The sequence below is a fragment of the Callithrix jacchus genome, chromosome 2, assembly GCF_049354715.1.
Source record: "Callithrix jacchus isolate 240 chromosome 2, calJac240_pri, whole genome shotgun sequence".
Taxonomy (NCBI): Eukaryota; Metazoa; Chordata; class Mammalia; order Primates; family Cebidae; genus Callithrix; species Callithrix jacchus.
The window spans coordinates 164,659,265-164,680,586 of record NC_133503.1 but is presented as its reverse complement, the minus strand read 5'-3'; the positions used below and the strand labels follow the sequence as shown (position 1 = coordinate 164,680,586).

The window sequence follows — 21,322 nt, the reverse complement described above, 5'->3', positions numbered from 1 at the left end:
AACTTAAAAAAAGAGAAGATTCATGGTACCACAAAATACAAAAGATCATCAGAGACTATCATGAACAATTATACAACAAATTGAGTAGCAATTATACAACAAATTGTATAACTAAGAGGTGGTTAAATGCTTCTATCCATTTAGGTCCGTTTTCTGTAAAGTGTTGTTAAAGTTTAATGCTTTCTTTTTATTTATTTATTTTTTTTACAGACAGGGTTTCACCGTGTTGGCCAGGTTGGTCTTGAACTCCTGACTTGAGGTGATCTGCCCACCTGGCCTTCCAAAGTACTGGGATTACAGGTGTGAGCCACCATGCCTGGCCCAAGTTTAATGTTTTCTTATTAATTTTCTGTCTGGAAGATCTTCTAGCATTGAAAGTGAGGTGTTGAAGTTTTCTACTGTTACTGTATTGTAATCTGTCAGATCCTGTGGATCTCAAGAAAGAGATGGATTGTAATACAGTATTTATATATTGTATAAATATCTGTTTTATATGTTTAGGTGCTCCAAAGCATACAACATACAGACTTAATCGTAAAGAAATAGAAAATCTCGGGGCTGGGCATGGTGGCTCATGCATGTAATCCCAGCACCTTGAAAGACTGAGGTGGGCAGATCACGAGATCAGGAAGTTTGAGACCAGCCAGCCTGGCCAACATGGTGAAACTCCATGTTTACTAAAAAATACAAAAAATTAGCTGGGTGTGGTGGTGTGTGCCTGTAATCCCAGCTACTTGGGAGGCTGAGGCAAAAGAATCGCTTGGAATCCAGATGCAGAAGTTACAGTAAGCCAAGACCATGCAGCTGAACTCCAGCCTGAGCAACAGAGTGAGACTACATCTCATGAAAAAAAAGAAGAAAAAAGAAAATCTGAACAGACCAGTAATGAGTAAAAATATTGATCTGTAATAAAAGGTCTCTCATTTAAAAAAAAAAAGCCCAGGACTTGATGGCTTCATGCCTGAATGCTAACAACCATTTATTATTTTTCTTCATTTCCACCATTTTTATTCAATATATTCTGAAAGTTCTAACCACAGCAATTAGATAAGAGAACAAAATAAATGGCATTCAGATTTAAAAGGAAGAGATCAAATTATTCTTACTTATAAACAACATGACCTTATATTTAGAAAAAAATGTAGGTTGGGTGCTGTCGCTCACGCCTGTAATCTTGGCATTTTGGGAAGCCAAGGCAGGTGGATCACCTGAGGTCAGAAGTTCAAGACCTGTCCAACATGGGGAAGCTTCAAAATAACCTCCTTTGATTCTGTGTTCCACATCCAGGACACACTGCTGCAAGGGGTGGGCTCCACTCCATCTCTTGGCCAGATTTACCTCTGTGGCTTTGCAGGATTCAACTACCATAGCTGCTCTCATGGGTTGGAGTTGAATGCCTGAAGCTTTTCCAAGCTCGACCTGCAAGCTACTGGTGGATCTGCCATTCTTGGTTCTGGAGGACAGTGGCCTTTTTCCACTAATTCACTAGGCAGTGCTCCAGTGGGAACTCTGTGTGGGTGTTCCAACTCCACATTTCCCCTCTTCACTGCCGTTGTAGAGGTTCTCTGTGAGGGCTCCACCACTACAGTAGGCTTGTGTCTGGGCACCCAGGCTTTCTCATACATCCTCTGAAATCTAGGCAGAGGCTGCCAAGCCTCCTTCACTTTTGCACTATGTGTGCCTATGAGCTTAACATCACATGGAAGCTGCCAAGGCTTACAGTTTGTACTCACTGAAGCAGCAGCTCAAGCTGTATCTGGGGCTCATTGAGCCAAGGCTGGAGCTGGAGAGTGGCCTGCATGTAGACAACAGTGTCCTGAGGCTGTGCAGGACAGCAGAACCCTGGGCCTGGCCAAGGAAAACCATTCTTTCCTCCCAAACCTCCTGGCCTGTGATAGGAGGGGCTGCCTCAAAGATCTCTAAAGTGCCTTCGAGGCCTTTTCTCCATTGTCTTGGCTATTAGCACTTGGCTCCCTTTTAGTCATGCAAATATCTCTAGCAAGTGGTTGTTCCACAGCCCCCTCAAATTTATTTGCTAATGATGCTTTTTCTTTCTCTGCCACATGGCCAAGCTGCAGATTTTTCAAACTTTTATACTCTGCTTCCCTTTTATAAATACATTCCAATTTTAAGTCATTTCTTTGCCCCTACATCCGAGAGTAGGCTGTTAGAAGCAGCTAGACTACTTGAAATTTGCTGCTTAGAATTTGTTCTACTAGATACCCCAAGTCATCACTCTTAAGTTCAAACTTCTGCAGATCCTTAGGCCATAAACAGAATGTCTCCAGTTCTTTGCTAAGATATAACAAGGTGACTTTTTCTCTAATTCCTAAAAAGTTTCTCATTTCCATCTGAGAGTTCACTAGCTTGGACTTTACTGTGCCTATCACTATCAGCATTTTGGTCACAGTCATTTAACCAGTGTTTAAGAAGTTTCAAGCTTTCTTTCATTTTTCTGTTTTCTTCTGAGCCCTCCAAACTCTACAAACCTCTGTTCATTATCCAGTTCCAAAGCTGTTTCACACTGTTAAGTATCTTTATAGCAATGCCCCAATTCTCAGTACCAATTTTCTGTGTTAGCCTGTTATTTCTGTTGCTATAGAGAACTATGTGAGGCTGGGCAATTTATAAAGAAAAGAAGTTTAATCAGGTTATGGTGCTGTAGACTGTACATGCATGGCACCAACATTTGCTCAGTTTCTGGTGAAGCCTGCAGGGAGCTTTTACTCATAGCAGAAGGCAAAGTGGGAGCAGACATGTCACGTGGCAAGGGTGGGTGCAAGAGATAGCCCAAACATTGAAAATAGAGCTAATACTAATCCTTCTGAAGCTCTTCCAAAAAACTGAAAATGAGGGAATACTTTTGGATTCTTTTTAAAAGGCCAGTGTTATCCTGATACCAAAGCCAAAGAAGCACATTACAAAAAAAAGAAAATTACATGCCAGTATTCTTGATGAACATAGTGAACACAGATACAAAAATCTCAACAAAATAGTAGCAAACTAAACAATACATTAAAACGATCATCTACCATGATTAAATGGGATTTATTCCTGAAATGCAAGGATGGTTCAACATACACAAATTAATAAATATGTTTTATGACATTAACAAAATGAATGACAAAATTATATAATCATCTAATTAGATGCAGAAAAAACATTCGACAAAATTCAACAACATTTCATGAAAAAGACTCTCACCAAGTTAGGTACAGAAGAAATGTATCTTGACATAATAAAGGCCATATATGAGACCCCCACAGCTAACATTATACCCAACAGTGACAAATTGAAAGCCTTTCATTTAAGCTCTGCAACAAGACAAAGATACCCACTTTTGCCACTTTTATTTAACATAGTATTGGAAATTCTTGCCAGAGCAATCAGGCAAGAAAAAGAAATAAACAGCATCAAAATAAAAAAGGAGAATGTGAAAATGTCTGTTTGCTGGTAACACAATCTTATACATAGAAAACCCTACAGACTAGAACTAATAAATGAATACAGTAAAATTTGTAGACTATAAAATAAACACTAAAAAGTACATTTCTATACACTAACAACAAACTATGTGAGAAAGAAATTAAGAAAACAATCCCATTTTCAATAACTACAAAAAAAATTTAGGAATAAAGCTAACCAAGAAAGTTAAAGTCTTATACATAGCAAATTATGAAACATTGATGAAAGAAATGGAAGACATTAACAAATGGAAAGATATCCCTTGTTCATGGATTGGAAGAAAATATTGCTAAAATGTCCATACTACCCAAACTGATCTAGAGTTTTAGTGCAATATTTATCAAAATTCTAATATAATTTTTAAAAGAAATAGAAAAATATCTTAAAGATCATATGGAATCACATAAAACCCCAAATAGCTAAAGTAGTCATGGGCAAAAAGAATGAAGCTGGAAGTATTACTTTGCTTAATTTTAAACTATACTACAAAGCTATAGTAATTAAAACATCATGATTCTGGCAAAACAATAGACCCATTGGAACAGAATAGACCCAGTGGAACAGAATAGAGACCCCAGAAATGCACCCTACATATATGGTCAATTGATTGTTTTTACAAAGTTTCCAAGAATACACAATGGGGAAAGGATAGTCTCTTTAATAAGTGGTATTGGGAAAACTGGATATCCATATGCAAAATAATTAAATTGGACCCTTATCTCATATCACATATAAAAGTATACTCAAAATGGGATAAAGCCTTACACATAAGACCAGAAACTGTAAAATTACTTGAAAAAAATATAAGGGAAAAATTGTATTGTTCTAGGCAGTGATTTTTTTGGATCTGACCCCAAAAGTGCAGGCTACAAATGCAAAAATAGATTACAACAAACTAAAAAACTACATGCCAAAGGAGACAATTATGTTTGCAGAGACACCTACAGATTGGGAGAAAATATTTGTAAGACATACATCCAATAAGGGGCTAATGTCAAAACTATATATGAAGCTCAAACAACTCAATAGCAAGAAAACAAAATTGACAAAGTACCAGGAAAGGGAGATGGAAGTAAAGTAAAAATAAAAAATGGGCAAGAAACTGGAGTAAACATTTCTGAAGAGAAGACCCATAAATGGCCAACAGATATGTAAAAAATATGCTCAACATTGCTAATTATTAGAGAAATGCAAATTAAAGTTACATTGTGTTACACTGAGCCACCTGTCAGAATGGATGTTATCAAAAAGACAAAAGGTAACAAGTGCTGGTATGGATGTGGAAAATGGGAATTCTTGTACTCTTGTACACTGGTAGGAATGTAAATTAGTACACCCATTATGGAAAACTGCATGGAGGTTTCTCAGAAAATATAAAAAAATTATCATATGATCTAGCAATCCTACTTTTTGGTATTTACAAAAGCAAATGTTCATTACAGCACTATACACAATAGTCAAGTTTTAGAATCAACCTGATTGTCCATTATTGGACAATTGGAGAAAGAAAATGTGGTGTGTGTACACAAAGGAATAGTAATTAGCCTTACAAAGGAGGAAATTCTGTTATTTATGACAACATAGATGGAACAGGAAAACATTAAGTTTATAAGCCAGGCACAGAAAGACAAATAGCACATGTTCTCATTAAATGCAAGATGTATAACAATTGAACTCATAGAAGCAGAGTAGAATGGTGGTTACAGAGACTGGGTTAATAGGGAGATAAACATCAAAGGGTACACAATCTCAGTTAGCAGAAATATATTTTGAGGTGCTCCCTTTGGCAGCACATATACTAAAATTGGAATGATAAAGAGAAGATTAGCATGGCCCCTGCACAAGGATGACATGCAAATTCATGAAGTGTTCCATATTTTTACTGCCATTCATAATTGCTACAAAGAGAATAAAATACCTAAGAATACAACTCACAAGGAACGTAAAGGACCTCTTCAAGGAGAACTACAAACCACTGCTCAATGAAATAAGAGAGGACACAAACAGATGGAGAAACATTCCATGTTCATGGTTAGGAAGAATCAATACTGTGAAAATGGCCATACTGCCCAAAGTAATTTACAGATTCAATGCTATCCCCATCAAGCTACCAATGACCTTCTTCACAGAACTGGAAAAAACCACCTTAAACTTCATATGGAACCAAAAGAGAGCCCACATAGCCAAGTCAATTCTAAGCAAAAAGAACACAGCGGGGGGCATCACACTACTGGACTTCAAACTATACTACAAGGCTACAGTAATCAAAACAGCATGGTATTGGTACCAAAACAGAGATATAGACCAATGAAACAGAACAGAGGCATGGGAGGCAACACAACATATCTACAACGATAAAATCTTGGATAAACCTGACAAAAACAAACAATGGGGAAAGGATTCCCTGTTTAATAAATGGTGTTGGGAAAACTGGCTAGCCATGTGCAGAAAGCAGAAACTGGACCCCTTTCTGACACCTTACACTAAAATTAACTCCAGATGGGTTAAAGACTTAAACATAAGACCTGGCACCATAAAAACCCTAAAAGAAAATCTAGGCAAAACCATTCAGGACATAGGAGTAGGCAAGGACTTCATGACCAAAACACCAAAAACATTGGCAACAAAAGCCAAAATAGACAAATGGGACCTAATGAAACTCCACAGCTTCTGCACAGCAAAAGAAACAGTCATTAGAGTGAACTGGCAACCAACAGAATGGGAAAAAATTTTTGCAGTTTACCCATCTGACAAAGGGCTGATATCCACAGATATCAAACAGATTTACAAGAAAAAAACAAGCCCATTCAAAAATGGGCAAAGGATATAAACAGACACTTTACAAAAGAAGACATACATGAGGCCAACAAACATGAAAAAATGCTCATCATCTCTGGCCATTAGAGAAATGCAAATCAAAACCACATTGAGATACCATCTCATGCCAGTTAGAATGGCGATCATTAAAAAATCTGGAGACAGCAGATGCTGGAGAAGATGTGGAGAAATAGGAACACTTTTACACTGCTGGTGGGAGTGTAAATTAGTTCAACCATTGTGGAAGACAGTGCGGCGATTCCTCAAGGACCTAGGAATAGAAATTCCATTTGACCCAGCAATCCCATTACTGGGTATATATCCAAAGGACTATAAATTGTTCTACTATAAGGACACATGCACACGAATGTTCATTGCAGCACTGTTTACAATAGCAAAGACCTGGAACCAAACCAAATGCCCATCGATGATAGACTGGACTGGGAAAATGTGGCACATATACACCATGGAATATTACGCAGCAATCAAAAATGATGAGTTCGTGTCATTTGTAGGGACATGGATGAATCTGGAGAACATCATTCTCAGCAAACTGACACAAGAACAGAAAATGAAACACCGCATATTCTCACTCATAGGTGGGTGATGAACAATGAGAACACATGGACACGGGGAGGGGAGCACTACACACTTGGGTCTATTGGGGGGAATAGGGGAGGGACAGCGGGGGGCGTTGGGGAGGGATAGCATGGGGAGAAATGCCAGATGTGGGTGAAGGGGAGGAAGGCGGTAATTCACAGTGCCAAGTGTGTACCTATGCAACTATCTTGCATGTTCTGCACATGTACCCAAAACCTAAAATGCAATATAAAAAAAAAAGAAAAGGTACACCAAAATTAACAGTATTTATCCTTGGATTATTGCAATAGATGTAATTTTCATTTTTATACTCTTTTTTGTTCATCTGTACTTTCTTATTTTTCTACAATAAACAAGCATGCTTTTTGTCAAAAAAAAAAGAAATATATTTTGAGTTCTATTGTACAGTGTGATGAACATAGTTAGTATGAGGTATCGTACATTTCAAAATTGCCAAGAGTAAATTTAAAATATCTTTGCCACAAAAATGTTAAGTATTTTAAATGATAGATATGTTAACCGGCTTGATTAAATTATTTCATATTGTATTTAGAAATCATAATATCACTTTGTACCCCATAAATTTATACAATTATAAATCGTCAATTTATAGTTATAAAAAGAAATGTATGTTAAAATAATGCTTTATTGTTTTTCTTCTCAAGGCAATAAGCTTACTCATTTTGGTGGGATTTACAGGAGAGTTCCAAATTTTTTCAAGGTGAGGACTTTTCCTGTTGTGTATAAAAATCATTATATTAATAAAGTGTTTGAGAAATTTTTTAGTTTAGTCTAATTTTGTCATTGCAGTTTGAGTCTGTGTATCCCTCCAACATGTTTTCTCTTTTCGTATTTTTAGAAAAGACAATGATAACAAAAATATTTTCTTATTATTCTTTTTTACTTTTTTCCCCTGTAAAATTGAAGACTAAAAGCATAAGTTTTTTGTTCAAGTGCTGTGATTTTATCTGTAATGCAGATAATCACAGTGGACTTACATATCTTAGAGCAGTATTTGGTCTTTAAATGTAATCCTTGGGAAATATCCTCTGGATTTTAAAGGTTGAGAGTTTTTTAAGAAAATAGCTTTATTGGTTCTTGAGGCCTGGAAAAAAAGCCAGCATCATTTATCTAAGCTTTGTTATGCTCTCACTGTGTCAGATTGACAAGACAGAGCCAGATCAGTTCACTTTATGGAACTATCAGAAAATGTGTCAGGGGCTGTGCTAGGTACTGGGTTTACCACAAGGAGCAAGAAGGCACAGGGAGCATGCTGGGTGATTTGTATCTTGGGCCAGTTCATTGCAATACAAATGTGCTAAGAACTCTGAAAGAAGCTCAGGGTCATGTGGGAGCACAGTGGGAAGATCAAGCATACTCCTCTTTTAAGCCTCCATGTTTTGGGAAGCCCTCTGCCTTTCCCCAGGACAGAGACTAGAAAAATAACAGTAAGTTCAGATTGTTCAAGGGTCAAAAATAACCAGGTGTTTTGATCACTGGTACCATACAAAAACGACACGTTGACAAGATTGACCTGGTAAAAGCAGCCGAGGCACAGGATACAGAATGAGAGTCGTTACTTTCAGAGTAACCTGACCCTCTTAGGACACAAAAGAACCATCTTGACTCAAGGTATCTCCCAGAAATGTGCTGGGAATCCAGAAATCAGGAATACCAGCTCTTTTATCCTTTGTAGAGCATCATTTTAGGCAAGACTTCCTTAATCTCTTAAAGCTGACCCAGGTAGTCTTTTCCATACGACTCGGCCAGAATGTGAGCATTGTATGAGTCAGCTCTCCATTTTCACCTCCACTTTATTTTAGTGGAGCTGTTTAAGCTCAAATTGCCCTCCATGGTTGGGTGCTTGAAAAATGGCCAAAATGAACAGGGTGCATTTAAATAAATTCCTGTGCATTCAGCCTCTGCCGATTTTTAGTTTTCCACTTCTCATCGGGTCTTATTATAGTTTCTGGTCTCTCAGTTAAGTGTTTCTAGATAACTCTTCAACTTAGCATTCAGAATCCCTTTAAAGGCCATCAAACCTTCTTCCTATATGTTTTTACCTACCCTCCCAACTCAGAAATCTCTCTTATCTATATCCCCATAACACATCATATTGAATGCATTTCTGTTATGAAATCCAACAAATGAGATATATTGTCTTATGATTATATTTTTACCCACCTGTGTCTCTGTTCTTCCTTCTATCTATAGTCAATGACCTCTCTCTCTCTCTCTCTCTCTCTTTTTTTTTTTTTGAGATGGAGTCCTGCTTTGTTGACCAGGCTAGAGTACAGTGGTGCAATCTTAGTGCAATGCAACCTCCGCCTACCAGGTTCAAGCAATACTCCTGTCTCCCAAGTAGCTGGGATTACAAGGGTGTGCCACCACATCCAGCTAATTTTTGTATTTTTAGTAGAGATGGGGTTTCACCATGATGACCAGGCTGGTCTCAAACTCCTGACCTCAAGCGATCTGCATGCCTCTGCCTCCCAAAGTGCTGGGATTAGAGGTGTGAGCCACTACGCCTGGCCAGTGACTTACCTCTTTACAACTTTAGTGTCTTCAGAACCTAGTACATAATAGATTTTTTTTCCTTTGAGACAGAACCCTTTTTTGCCCAGGCTGTAGTGCAGTGGCACAATCTTGGCACACTGCAGCCTCTGCCTTTCGGGTTCCAGCAATTCTCCTGCCTCAACCTTTCAGGTAGCTAAGATTACAGGCACACATCACCATGCCTGGCAAATTTTTTTGTATTTTTAATAAAGAAGGAGTTTCACCATGTGGGCCAGGCTGGTCTTGAACTCTTAACCTCAGGTGATCTGCCCACCTGAGCCTCCTAAAGTGCTAGGATTACAGGCGTGAGCCACCGTGCCCAGCATAATAGATGTTTAATAAGTGTTAATCCCTAAGAAAGTGGGGCTCCCTCCATTTTTATATATTTTAGGATATTTTTAGTGTCTCTTAGAAAAAAATATTTGTGGTAACATTTAACTATTTTTGACTGTTTTCACTATTCTTCCTGTTTCCTTGTGTATCTTTCTGCCTGCTTTATGCTGGACAACTTAACACTGTGGCAGTGCCTCCTCTCCAGTGAACTGCCAGTGGGAATCGTATGCCCCTTGGTCAGAATGCAATGGCTGTACCAAGACTCAGGTAGGACCATGCAAAACTTTGTATTTGATTATTTACATGCAGAAATACTTAGGCATGGCCAAAATGGCATTAACTTTTGAATGTTCATTAAATAGTGTCAATGTTTTTTGAAAACTATATTAGTAATTTTGAGGGGAGAAAAGTATGAATTGTTTAATAATATTGTAATAAAGTAATTTGTATAGTCATTCTTCTTGAAGGACTTTTCTAGATCTTATCTTGGAGCTAGAAATGTGTATAGGCTGAAAGTTCAAGGCAAACTTTTTAACTATGAGAGAAATAGGAATAACATAGAACCAATTTTTTTGCTGATTTAAAATGTTTTACATTCATCGAGTTCAACTTTTCTTCTCATCTCAAACTAACACAAGCAAATAGCAAGATGGCTGCTTGATTTTACTTCACAAATAGTGAACAACCATGAAAAAACATTTTGCAAAATGTTTTAAAGTTTAATTGCTAAGTAATACAAATGCAGTGTTGACCTTCATCTAGATATTATAAAATGCTTCTAAAAATGTCTGTTTTTATTCCTTATTATAAAATGTTCATTGGAGAAAATACGGGACGTTATAAAGAAATAAACATTACTCATAATTCTACCATTTAGAAGAAAGAAATTATATAACAGCATTTGGTATTCATTCTTTCAGTTCTGTCTGCCTTATCTCCACGTGTACTTATAATTTAAAAGGAGATTATTTTATCATAGTTTTGTATTCTACTATTTTAATCCAACATTTGTTATCAGCAAAATAACTTATAACAGCAGTATTATGTTTTATGATATGAATATACCCTTATTTTTCTACTTTTCTATTGTTTGATATTTAAGTTGTCTCCATTTTTGTTATAAAGAAAACTTTAATAAACATTTTTGAATGTAGAGATCTGTCCTCTTTTCTCATAATTTTCTGAGGATGGTCCTAGAAATAAAATGTTTGTCTTAAAGTTTCTGAACATTTTAAGAATTAAATATTTTAGAAATAGTCCAGTTTGGATAAAAATATATATTTAAACATCACTTTTAATTATTAAAATAACAGAATCGTACTATAGAAGATAATTTTTATTTGGAAGTACCATCATTATCATCATTTTTATCAGACATTTATTTAGTACCTACATGAGTGGTATTTTCAAAACAAATTACATAAACAAAGAATTTGGCTTCTAGCAAGTATAATAAATAACAGCTCTGATTACAGGCAAATAGGTACATGAATAACAGGCAAAGTTCAAAGAAACATCAAGCACGTTAAATATTTTTATCATTTAAAAAGAAGAACACTAAATAGAAGTAGAGAGAGGGTATTTTTTTTATACAAGCAATTTTTTTCTTTGAGTGAAGGTCATCATGCAATGGATACATCCTAGCTTATAAAAACAAAATTTTCATTCAGAAAGAGACAAGTGAAAATGAAAAAGGGATTGTAAGGTCAGACTTTGACAGGGGAGAATAAGACCTTGGAGAGTGGCTGCCATCAAGGGCTCCCTGGTAATATGAAGAAGAAAAACACTCCCTATGCAAACAACGCCATCTGTGCTCTGGAACTTCGCAAAAGGACACCACTGATAAGCCACTCGTGCGCGGTGTCTTCATCACTTACAAAGACGAAAAATACTCCTTATGCAAACACCTGTGCTCTGGAACGTCACCAAAGGACACTGATAAGCAACACACGAGCAGCATCTGCATCCCTTACAAAGAGACTAAAAACAGTATCAAGAAACCTTACCGAGTTCCATTCCCCACTCATATTCCTCTGTGGCTCCTTTGCTTAAACATGATGCAAGGCGCCAGAGCCAGGCTCTGGCTGGTGCGAATATGCTCAGAGTTCAACTTACGCCACTGCGACCCCTCATACCAAAGAATTCCCACTTCTAACCCAACTTAGGATGGATGAATAAGTTCGACATTGATATGTACAGCATTTCTTCCCTGTTGATCTTCACTCAAGGTTTAAATCCTCAGGACGCTCAGTTTTGGTTCTGTTTTATGTTTTGTTTTTTAATGGAGAAGAGGTGAGTAAAGGAAGAGGCCTGGAAGATGCTCACTGATTGCCAGTGGTAGATCTTTCTTTTTATTTAAATGTTAGGATACATGTCTTTGTAGTGAATGAGGATTTAATCAATTTTAGGACAAATTAGTTGTAAACTTCTCATTTAGTTTGATAATTTCTTCAGCTTTCCTATATTCTTTCCCCTCAAGAGGCTTGTATTTTATGCATTCCTTTGTAAATGTAGCTTCACCCTTGGATTATTTAGGCTTCTGTTTTGTAAATTTGTTCTCCATATTCATATATTTCTCTTTGAATTGTTTTTCCTTGCCTTCCTTCCTGAAGAAGGCTTACAGTTGAGCTCAAAGGAATTGCCATCACTTTTCTGAAGGCTTCCCTAACTCTAACTCTGCTTCATCTTAGCCCTCTTCCCAGTACCCTTATCCACTCTCTAGAAAAAGTCATTTCACTCTCTAATGAGCTCTTGGAACACAGCTTCGGCAAATATATGGATCATTCTATGCTATAATCTATTTGCTTATGTGTCTACCCTCTAAGCTTGACTCAGGTTACTTTCTTGTTTCTTTTATTTTCCCTTCTTTTTTTTTTTTTAAGACAGTGTCTTACTCTGTCACCCAGGCTAGAGTGCAGTGGTGTGATCTCGGCTCACTGCAATCAGGTTACTTTCTTACAATCACTAAAAACGATTTTTTTTTTTTTTTTTTTGCATTTAATCCTGAAAGTCAATATATGCCTGGGAGCTCTTTATAAATAATCGCTGAAATGTCGCTGAACTCAAGGACAAGTAGGTCTGTGGATTCATTGATTTTTAGGTTTTATTTCTGTAGAACACCAGAACAATTTTCTGGACATTGTTCATCTAATTGTGTTACGTTCTCTCAGATTTTATTACTCAGATAAAGGAAACTGGAGAGTTCTTTGGAAAAAACAAAACAAAACAAAACAAACCACTGCCTGCTTTGTGTTTAGACTCGCAGGCGGTCAGTTGCTGTGTATGCACAGTATGGGGGCCAGCCTTGTATTGGAAGTGCTTTTGAAACACAGTCCTGTAAACCTACAAGAGGATGTCCAACAGAGGAGGGATGTGGAGAGCGTTTCAGGTGTTTTTCAGGTAATTTGTTTTCCATAGGCTCAGCATGAAGATTGTAAATTCAAATGTTATTTGATTAACTTGCTCGTTATACATTTGTTAAGTTTTACTGAATTTATATTGGCCTAAAATTAATTCCCCCCAAATATCACCAGGATTTTTGTTGGTAAGTTAATCACACATTCAGCTATCATTCTTTGAAATGCAAGGGGAGGTATCTGGTAATAAACATGGGAATGCTTTTAGTCTCTTTGAATGGAACTCTGGCTACTGACAGACCCAAATAGGTACTCAAAATAATTTAGGCAGTAACTTTGGCACCCAAAATAATTTAGGTAGACTCAAATAGGCACCCATAATAATTTAAGCAGGTTGTATTTTGGGTGAAGATGCAGAGTGAGTCTTGTACATATATTGAGATTAGACAAAAACAATGTTACTGACTAAATTATTACGTTTACAAGAAAAGCAACACTAATGAGCTGATTAAGGAACAATACAGTTCTCTCTTACAGATAGGGTGACTGAAACATAGTTTTGGCATTGAATATGATTTCACCAATTCTCTATGTTGCATTTGTGTAGTCAGATTAATATAATAAAATTTAGTAAACACTTATGATTCTTCTTATGTTTCAAATAGTGGTAAGGGTGGTATATACATGTGAAACACATGCCTCTTCCCTCACAAATATTAAAGTTTTATGGGCAGAATAGTACATAAATAATCCCTGAGTTAGAAGGGCTCCTCAATGATACCTGTCAAACACTTATTTTACTTTCCAAAATCCAAATTAGGTAACAACTCCTTCAGGAAACCTTCCCTAAATCCCTAACTGAGAGCAGTAATTAACGAATCACGTCCATGTGTTCCTTATGCATATTGTACCATCTGTAATTTGGATTATTTGTTGGCCTGAATGTCTCTCTTGGTGAACTGTGAACTCCTTGAAGATATTAATTATATTTCTTTCATGTTGGCTTCTGGAGTCTCTGGTACATAATACATTTTCACAAATGTTTGCTTCATTGGACTGAGTGACAGTATAGCAGTGTGTGTGTCCTACAGGGACAGTTGTGCACTAAGCATCCTATGAGGACATAGAGGAAGAACATGCAGCAGAGCCTGTGAGGTAGGGATGGCTTTCAGGAGGAGATAATGTTTAATTTGATTCTTGTAGGACAAGTAAGAATAGTTAGAGAAACTCTTCTAGGCAGAGAGAACTAATTGTAAGTGCAAGATCATTGGAGTTGACAGAAAATGTGACCTTTAATTCATGCAGGCAGTCCAGTATGACTAGGGTATGGGAAGCTAGTAGGAGAATGGCTGGAGATGATGCCAGGGAGATAGGCAGGAACTAGATTATCAGGTACCCTCCCGTGCTTCCTTGGTACTCTATGTTTATGTCTATTACAACAATTAGGATCTATGTCTTTATAGTATTTCCTGTTAGATTGTAAAGCATATGAAAAGTCTGGCAAAGGCCATTTTTATTCATATTTGTATCCCGGCCCCTATTGTGGTAAAGAAAGATTGAATTTTAACCTTTTGATTAAATTCTCCTGCCCTTAAAGATTACAAATGCAAATTGCCAAGAAAAGCTCAACTTGGTCATCTTAGAATGACAGAAAAGAATTGAAAGTTGAAGGGCAGGAAGTCAATCGATCTTCTCAGTAGTTGGAATTGTATAATTTAGACAAGCTGCTTGATTATGGGTGAGATCCTGAACATCTGAATTCAGATCCTGTTTTCAATTTTGTGTCTGACCGAGTTAAGAATCATTTCTGTGTGTCGCAAATTGGAGACAAAATAATCACTAGTCCTTTCCTAGACACTCTGGGATTTATCTTCCATTTAGATTGAAGTATCAATGCAGTGCTGCTGGTGGCAGAAAAAGTTTTTTGGTTCTGGATAGTGTTTCTCTTCATCCCTCTTTTACGTTGCCACGTGGGTTTTTCTTGTGTTCAGGTCAGTGCATCAGCAAATTGTTGGTTTGCAATGGGGATTCTGACTGTGAAGAAGATGGTGCTGATGAAGACAGATGTGAGGACTCAGAAAGGAGACCTTCCTGTGATATCGATAAGCCTCCTCCTAACATAGAACTTACTGGAAATGGGTAAGGTGCTGGGCAGCCTCCTGAGTACATCAATGAATTGTAATTTTAAACTTTGTTTTATTTTATGGCTTGGTATGTCTAAGAACAAGTCTCCTAATAGGCAAGACTTTTCATTGGCTCAGAGCTCTTTGCCACATCCTGAGACAGTATTTTTGTTCACACATGTATACCTGTAGATACATGCGGTGAGATGTAGAATGACCCCTTGTCGTAGGATGGTCCTGGTTTTAGCACTGAAATTCGAATCCAGAGAAACCCCTTAGTCTCAAGGAAACCTGGACAGTTGGTCACTTCATGGGTGTTTGAAAGGAGGAAGGCAGGGCGGGGGGTGCGGGGAGAGAAAGAGAGAGAGAGAGAGAGAGAAGACTGGTTCAGTAATGTGGGTGCTAGTCGAGAGAATGAAGAAACAATAGAATGATAACAGGATGAGAATAGAGAGAGAAACAAATGTGTTTACACAGGCTGAACAGCAACTGCCTAAACTAGCCAAAAAACTTCACTTACAAGTGAAGGTTGGAAAATACTGTGTTTACCTTATCAAAGAGAATTCTGGGGAAGTTTTAAATGTCATATGAGTTATTAAGGTTTTAAGACTTAAAAATAACCTGCTTTAGAATGAAAGAAGTAATTTATCTGTAATATTTTAAAATTTATTAACAGAGAAATAGGTTAAAATTACTTTAAAATGTATACCATTTAGCAAGCTCAGAGATAATTAGTTAAAATTTATTATAGAGTGCTGTCTCTCCTCAAGAGTAACCTTAAGTATTGGTTTTATCTATAGATTCAATTCAAAACCAGCTGTTGCCATAGATACAAAAGAGCCATGTGTTTCCCAAATATGTTCTTTGAAAGGATGCTGGCTTTTCCCAGCTGTTGGTTTTAGTGATTATACTAAGCAGGGGAAGCTGGATAATGTATGGTATGCATTAGGATGCTGTGCTCTTTATTTGAGCTCTCTCAAAGAAGTGTTTAACTGTAATGCATTTTAAGAATTTCTAGAGTTCTCTAACAACTTTTTTTTTCCTAGCAAGTGCTGTTTCTGGTTTTTAATTGCCTTTTGTTTCCTCCTCCACCTCCTTTTAACAGTTACAATGCACTCACTGGCCAGTTTAGGAACAGAGTCATCAACACCAAAAGTTTTGGTGGTCAGTGTCGAAAGGTGTTTAGCGGGGATGGAAGAGACTTCTACCGGCTGAGTGGAAATGTCCTCTCCTATACATTCCAGGTACTTACGATGTTATTGATTTCTAATCTGGAATTGTCAGAGAGCATTATTTATAAGATATTGACTTTTAGGTATTTGTTGAGAATTTACTTATGGTCTAATATGTGGTCATTTTTTGTAAATGTTTTATGTCAACTTAAAAAGTATACTCAGTGTTTTTCTTTGGGGTACAGGGCGATGATACTTTAACATGTGTCATTCAAGCTGACATATCCTTATACCTTCATGTTCTATGTGGGCCCAAGACCTTATTATCTGTGCCTGTACAGGCATTAAAACTTAAGGCCCTGTCTGTGACTGGTAATGATAGTCTCTTGACACTGCTAGTGTCAGCTCACTTAAAATGCTTTTATTTTAAAATCGTGAACTATTTATACAAAAGAGCCTGGATAACATATATGTGTGATTTAAAAAAAACTGACCTTTTCTGCCCACAATCTGCCTTAAGAAACAGAATATTGCCAGTGACTTAAAGGTCCCTCTGCGCCCCTCTCTGATCACATCCCTCTTGCTCCTCAGGCAACCACTATCCTATATTTTGTATTAATTATATCCTTGTTTTTTTTCTGTAATGTTTGTTTTTTATATGTCTTTGTCCCTAAATAGAGATTTGTGATTTAGTTTCGCCTATTTTTTTTCATTTATAAATAGAATCATATCTATCCTTCTGTTACTTTTTTCCCTAAAAGTTATGGTTTTGAGATTTGCTCATGCTGTTGCAGGTGTCATTTTTATTGCTGTTCCCAATTTTTTCTTATGAAAATGCCTTGAACGTTCTTCTGCCTGAATCCCATACAAATGAACTAGAGCTTCTCCAGGGCACACACCTGGATCTAAAATTGCTGCCTTGTAGGATATGTATGCATTAAATTTTACTAGGTAAAGTATCCAAAATGGCTGGATCATTTCATATCCAAGCAGTGGGGATGAGTGGCCTCCACTTCACATTCTTGCCAACACTGGAATTGCCTAACTTTTTAATTTTGCTTATGATCTCAGATCTCCTCTGGCTCCAGGCTTCTGTTTCTCAAAAGCTATTTCTGTCATACACACATAAATTCATACAAACAAAACCCATGAGTAGGTTTTGTTCAACACAAAACGTACTCATGCAAAACAGTTATGGCTTTAGGGAACTTGCGGAAGATTTGGAAGGAAGATAGAGGAGAGATTTTCTGTTGCAGTAATGCAAACATGTTGAAGCAACAGCAATTGGCATCTTCTACCTTAAAACACTCTTCCACAGCCTCAACATGGTGACGTTTCTGGTCTCATCCGGTGTTAGCTTCTTTCCTGCTTTTGTCTTTCAAGATCCCCTCTCCCACTCCTTTTCCTCCTTTTGTCCCCAAACTCCAAAAAATGTCTAATTCGTCTTTCAATATTGATTCCTCCGAAATTTGCACACCCAAACTACTGAAACGTTCAGACAAAAGGGCCTTTTGCTTACCCAAATTAACCTTCTCCAGAAAGCAGTTTTGATTATAAATAGCAAACATACCATCTTCCAATTTACCGCAGAATAAGTTAGTTACATTTAAGAGTTGTTGAGTGATATAAATGAGAAGTAAAACGGATCTAAAAAATAATTGTAGCTACCAGTTATTGAATACCTGCTGTGACATCTGCACTGTTAGGTGATTAGCACAGTTTAAAATTCACAGCAGCCTTGGAAAGTAAGCAATATTTTACTATTTTATGTATAGTAGAAATTAAGGCCCAAGAGGGCTTCAGCTGACTTACTCAAAGTCACCAAATTAAAAGTAGTAGAGCTTAGATCTGGTCTGTCAGATTTCACAGTCTTTGTTTTACCATTACATTTTACTCTCCCCAGGTATTTCATTTAATTTCTTTTTCAACTCTAAATTCAGCATGGCAAATAACATGTTTTGTCATTTAACCTTTGGCCAGAAAGGAGAATGTAAAATCGGCATATACGGAGAATTTTTTCTCACTGTATTCCTTAGAGAATGTGTTCCTAATTCTTTCATAATTACAATGTGGAGACTTGCATGTATATTTTTAAAAGGGTCAAATTTAGAAAGTTACAGAGCAGAGAAAAAATAAGAAAGAGCATTTCTGACTTAGTTGGAAGGTAGACATGCAGGAAGTCTGCACTTCTGAAGAAGAGGGATAATTTAATAACAACGTGATCCTGACATTCATTTCACTCAGCGGGGCTTGGTCTTTAGATTGACCTCTGAAATGTCTTCCCCATCACTGAATGTGAAGATGTTTGTCAGAGTAGAGGGAAATTATAGCCTGTTACAGATTGAGGAACAGAGATGTTTTAAGGAGCCAATCTGAGGGAGTGAAGTGGAAGCAACAGGCAGTTAGTCAGCCATACAAGTACTAACCCCAGATGTGGACGTGGCAGTGGTGAATGTTCTCCGTGATTCAAATAAATTGATCTAGGGCTCACTGGGTGTTCAGCTCTCTTTGAGGTAGAAGGTGACTTTTGACTTATTGGAACATAAATATTAGTAAATAAACATAAAACAGAATTGGCCGGTCTTATAATCCTTGTTTTGGTTTCTAGCATCATGGTTTATCCAGGGAAAACCCAATTTCTTGTTGAGTAAGCTACTTAACTTCAAGGCTGTGCACTTTCTCTACTTACATATTTTATACAACAAGGAAGGCATTTGTTGCTTGGGAAGGTGCCCCTTTGCCTAGTTCAGCCTGAGAGATGGCAGAAAGACTGTTGTGTTTATTCTCCAAATGTGATGAATTGCAGAAGGGAATGAGTTATGATCAAGGTGAAGAAGCCTCATCGCTTCCTCTGTGTTTGGTCTTGAATGTACTTCATTATATATTTTGAAGAGAAATCCTAGATGCATTTCAAGTGAAAAACAAAAACAAATTCTAAAGGCAATTTTAATGAATGCTACTTTATCTAAACCTTTGCTGCTTCTATTGATGTGAGAACTAGCTACCTGAGAGTTCTAAATCTACCTTGTTAGCTAGGAATAATTTAAATGATAGTTAAAAATATATCACATGTAAGAGTCCTTTATATACTAAGCACTGTTCCAAGAGCTTTAAATGGATCTGTTTTCCCTATAATAACCTAAGGAGGTAGGTACTGGCATCTCATTTTACAAATGAGAAAACAAAGGCAAAAAAGCTAAATAGCATATCCACAGCATAGAAAATGACAAAGGTGAGATTTGAACTTTAGAAGTCTGGCTCCAAACTCCCTCTTAGCAGACACTATACTCACAAGCATTTTATGTAGTATATATATGTATGTATATACAGTGAATATCTCTATCTGTATATCAGCTCTCATTCTATATGTAGGTGGGAATGAGAGAGAGAAAATGAAAAAACAGGAAGGCAAGAGGAAGACTTTTTTTTTTTTTTTTTGAAAGAGTCTTATGCATTTGCCTAGGCTGGAGTGCAGTGGTGTCATCTCGGCTCACGGTCACCTCTTCCTTTTGTGTTCAAGTGATTGTCATGTCTCAGCCTCCCAAGTAGCTGGGATTACAGGCGTGTACCACCATGCCCAGCAAATTTTTGTATTTTTAGTAGATACAGAGTTTTGCCGTTTTGGTCAGGGTGGTCTCGAACGCCTGTCCTCAAGTGATCCACCTGCCTCAGCCTCCCAAAGTGCTGGGATTACAGGCGTGAGCCACTGACCCTGGCCCTTGGAGCACCTTTGAATAACTGAATGAAGTTCAAACTGGCTGGATTACAGAGTGAAGTGTGAGGAGTCGTAAGCAAGGAGGTTATAAGTGATCAGCAAAGCAAATAAAACAGACTTTTTTTCTGTTTAGTTAAGGAGTTTGGATTTTTAAAAAGTCATTAGAGAGTTTAAGAAAGGATGCTACTCTTATGAACAGTAGAGAATAGATTGGAGGGTGGCAGACTGGGGGGAAGCAGTCTGGTTAGAGAACTGTTGTAATAATCCCTGAGGAATGTAACAGTGGCCTGAGATAACTTGGTGAGTGGCTGAATGTAAGGAATGATGGAGAGTGAGCAGTCTGGGATATGAATGGGTTCTGACTTGGACCAATGGCCAGATGAAAATACAATCCTCTGAGATGGTAAGGACCTGTTTGCAGAAAAAAGACAAATTCAGTTTAGGTACCTAAGTTATGTCCAAGTGCTCAGGAGAAAGAGTTTGGGCTGGAAATATACATTTGCTAATTATTAGTATTGGAATGGTAATTGAAACCACAGAGTAGAGATCACTGTTGATCTTGGAACTAGCATAGACGAGTGGTAGAAGGAGAGGCCCAGAGGAGTCTTAGAAGGAACAGCCAGAGAAAGACAGAGAGAAAAGGAAAACTAGAAAGCCAATGGAAGAGAGTATTTCTAGTAGGAGAGAGTGGTCGACAGTGCTGAATAACGTTGGAAGAAGTGTTCACCATCTGGTGAAATAAGGAAGATGCCGGCAGCGTTGTTGGAAGTCAGACCATTGTAGGTGGAAGAGTGAATGGGAGGTGAAGAATTTAAGATAATTATAGTCAATTCATTTAAGGTGGTGAGATGGAAAGCAGAAAAGTAGGAAAGAAGGAATATATAGTAACAGGTAACATCTTAGAACATGTATAACTTTTGATAGAAAGGAGCCAGTAGATCAAGAAAAATGGAAGCTGTAGGAGACGGAACAATCAATCCATCTCATCCACCCTTTGAAGAGGTCAGAGGCAATGCAATTACGAGAAGAGACAGAAAGTTTAGCCTAAGACAAGAGGGAAGGACACCTATGGAGAAAAAGAATGAAAGAAAAGTTAGTAAGTTTGTAGATTTGTTTGCCAGCAGTTTAAGTGGTCTTTGAAGATGGGAGATTTTGTAAAGAAAGAGGTAAGTTTATCTTCTGAGA

General features: G+C 37.4%; 1 protein-coding gene and 1 non-coding gene across 2 annotated transcripts in view; both read left to right on the top strand.

Annotated features, from left to right (window-relative positions):
* Window positions 1-21,322, top strand: part of C7 (complement C7) — a 71,458-nt gene that overhangs the window by 7,784 nt on the left and 42,352 nt on the right. Inside the window, exons 2-6 of the mRNA XM_002745039.7 lie at window positions 7,548-7,603; window positions 9,963-10,038; window positions 13,029-13,170; window positions 15,119-15,266; window positions 16,356-16,494. Coding sequence (XP_002745085.2) covers window positions 7,548-7,603; window positions 9,963-10,038; window positions 13,029-13,170; window positions 15,119-15,266; window positions 16,356-16,494 — 561 coding nt within the window. The remainder of the gene's footprint in view (window positions 1-7,547; window positions 7,604-9,962; window positions 10,039-13,028; window positions 13,171-15,118; window positions 15,267-16,355; window positions 16,495-21,322) is intronic.
* LOC118151780 (U6 spliceosomal RNA) lies at window positions 5,240-5,346 on the top strand. The gene has a single exon (XR_004740190.1). It is a non-coding gene; the product is annotated as a U6 spliceosomal RNA (small nuclear RNA).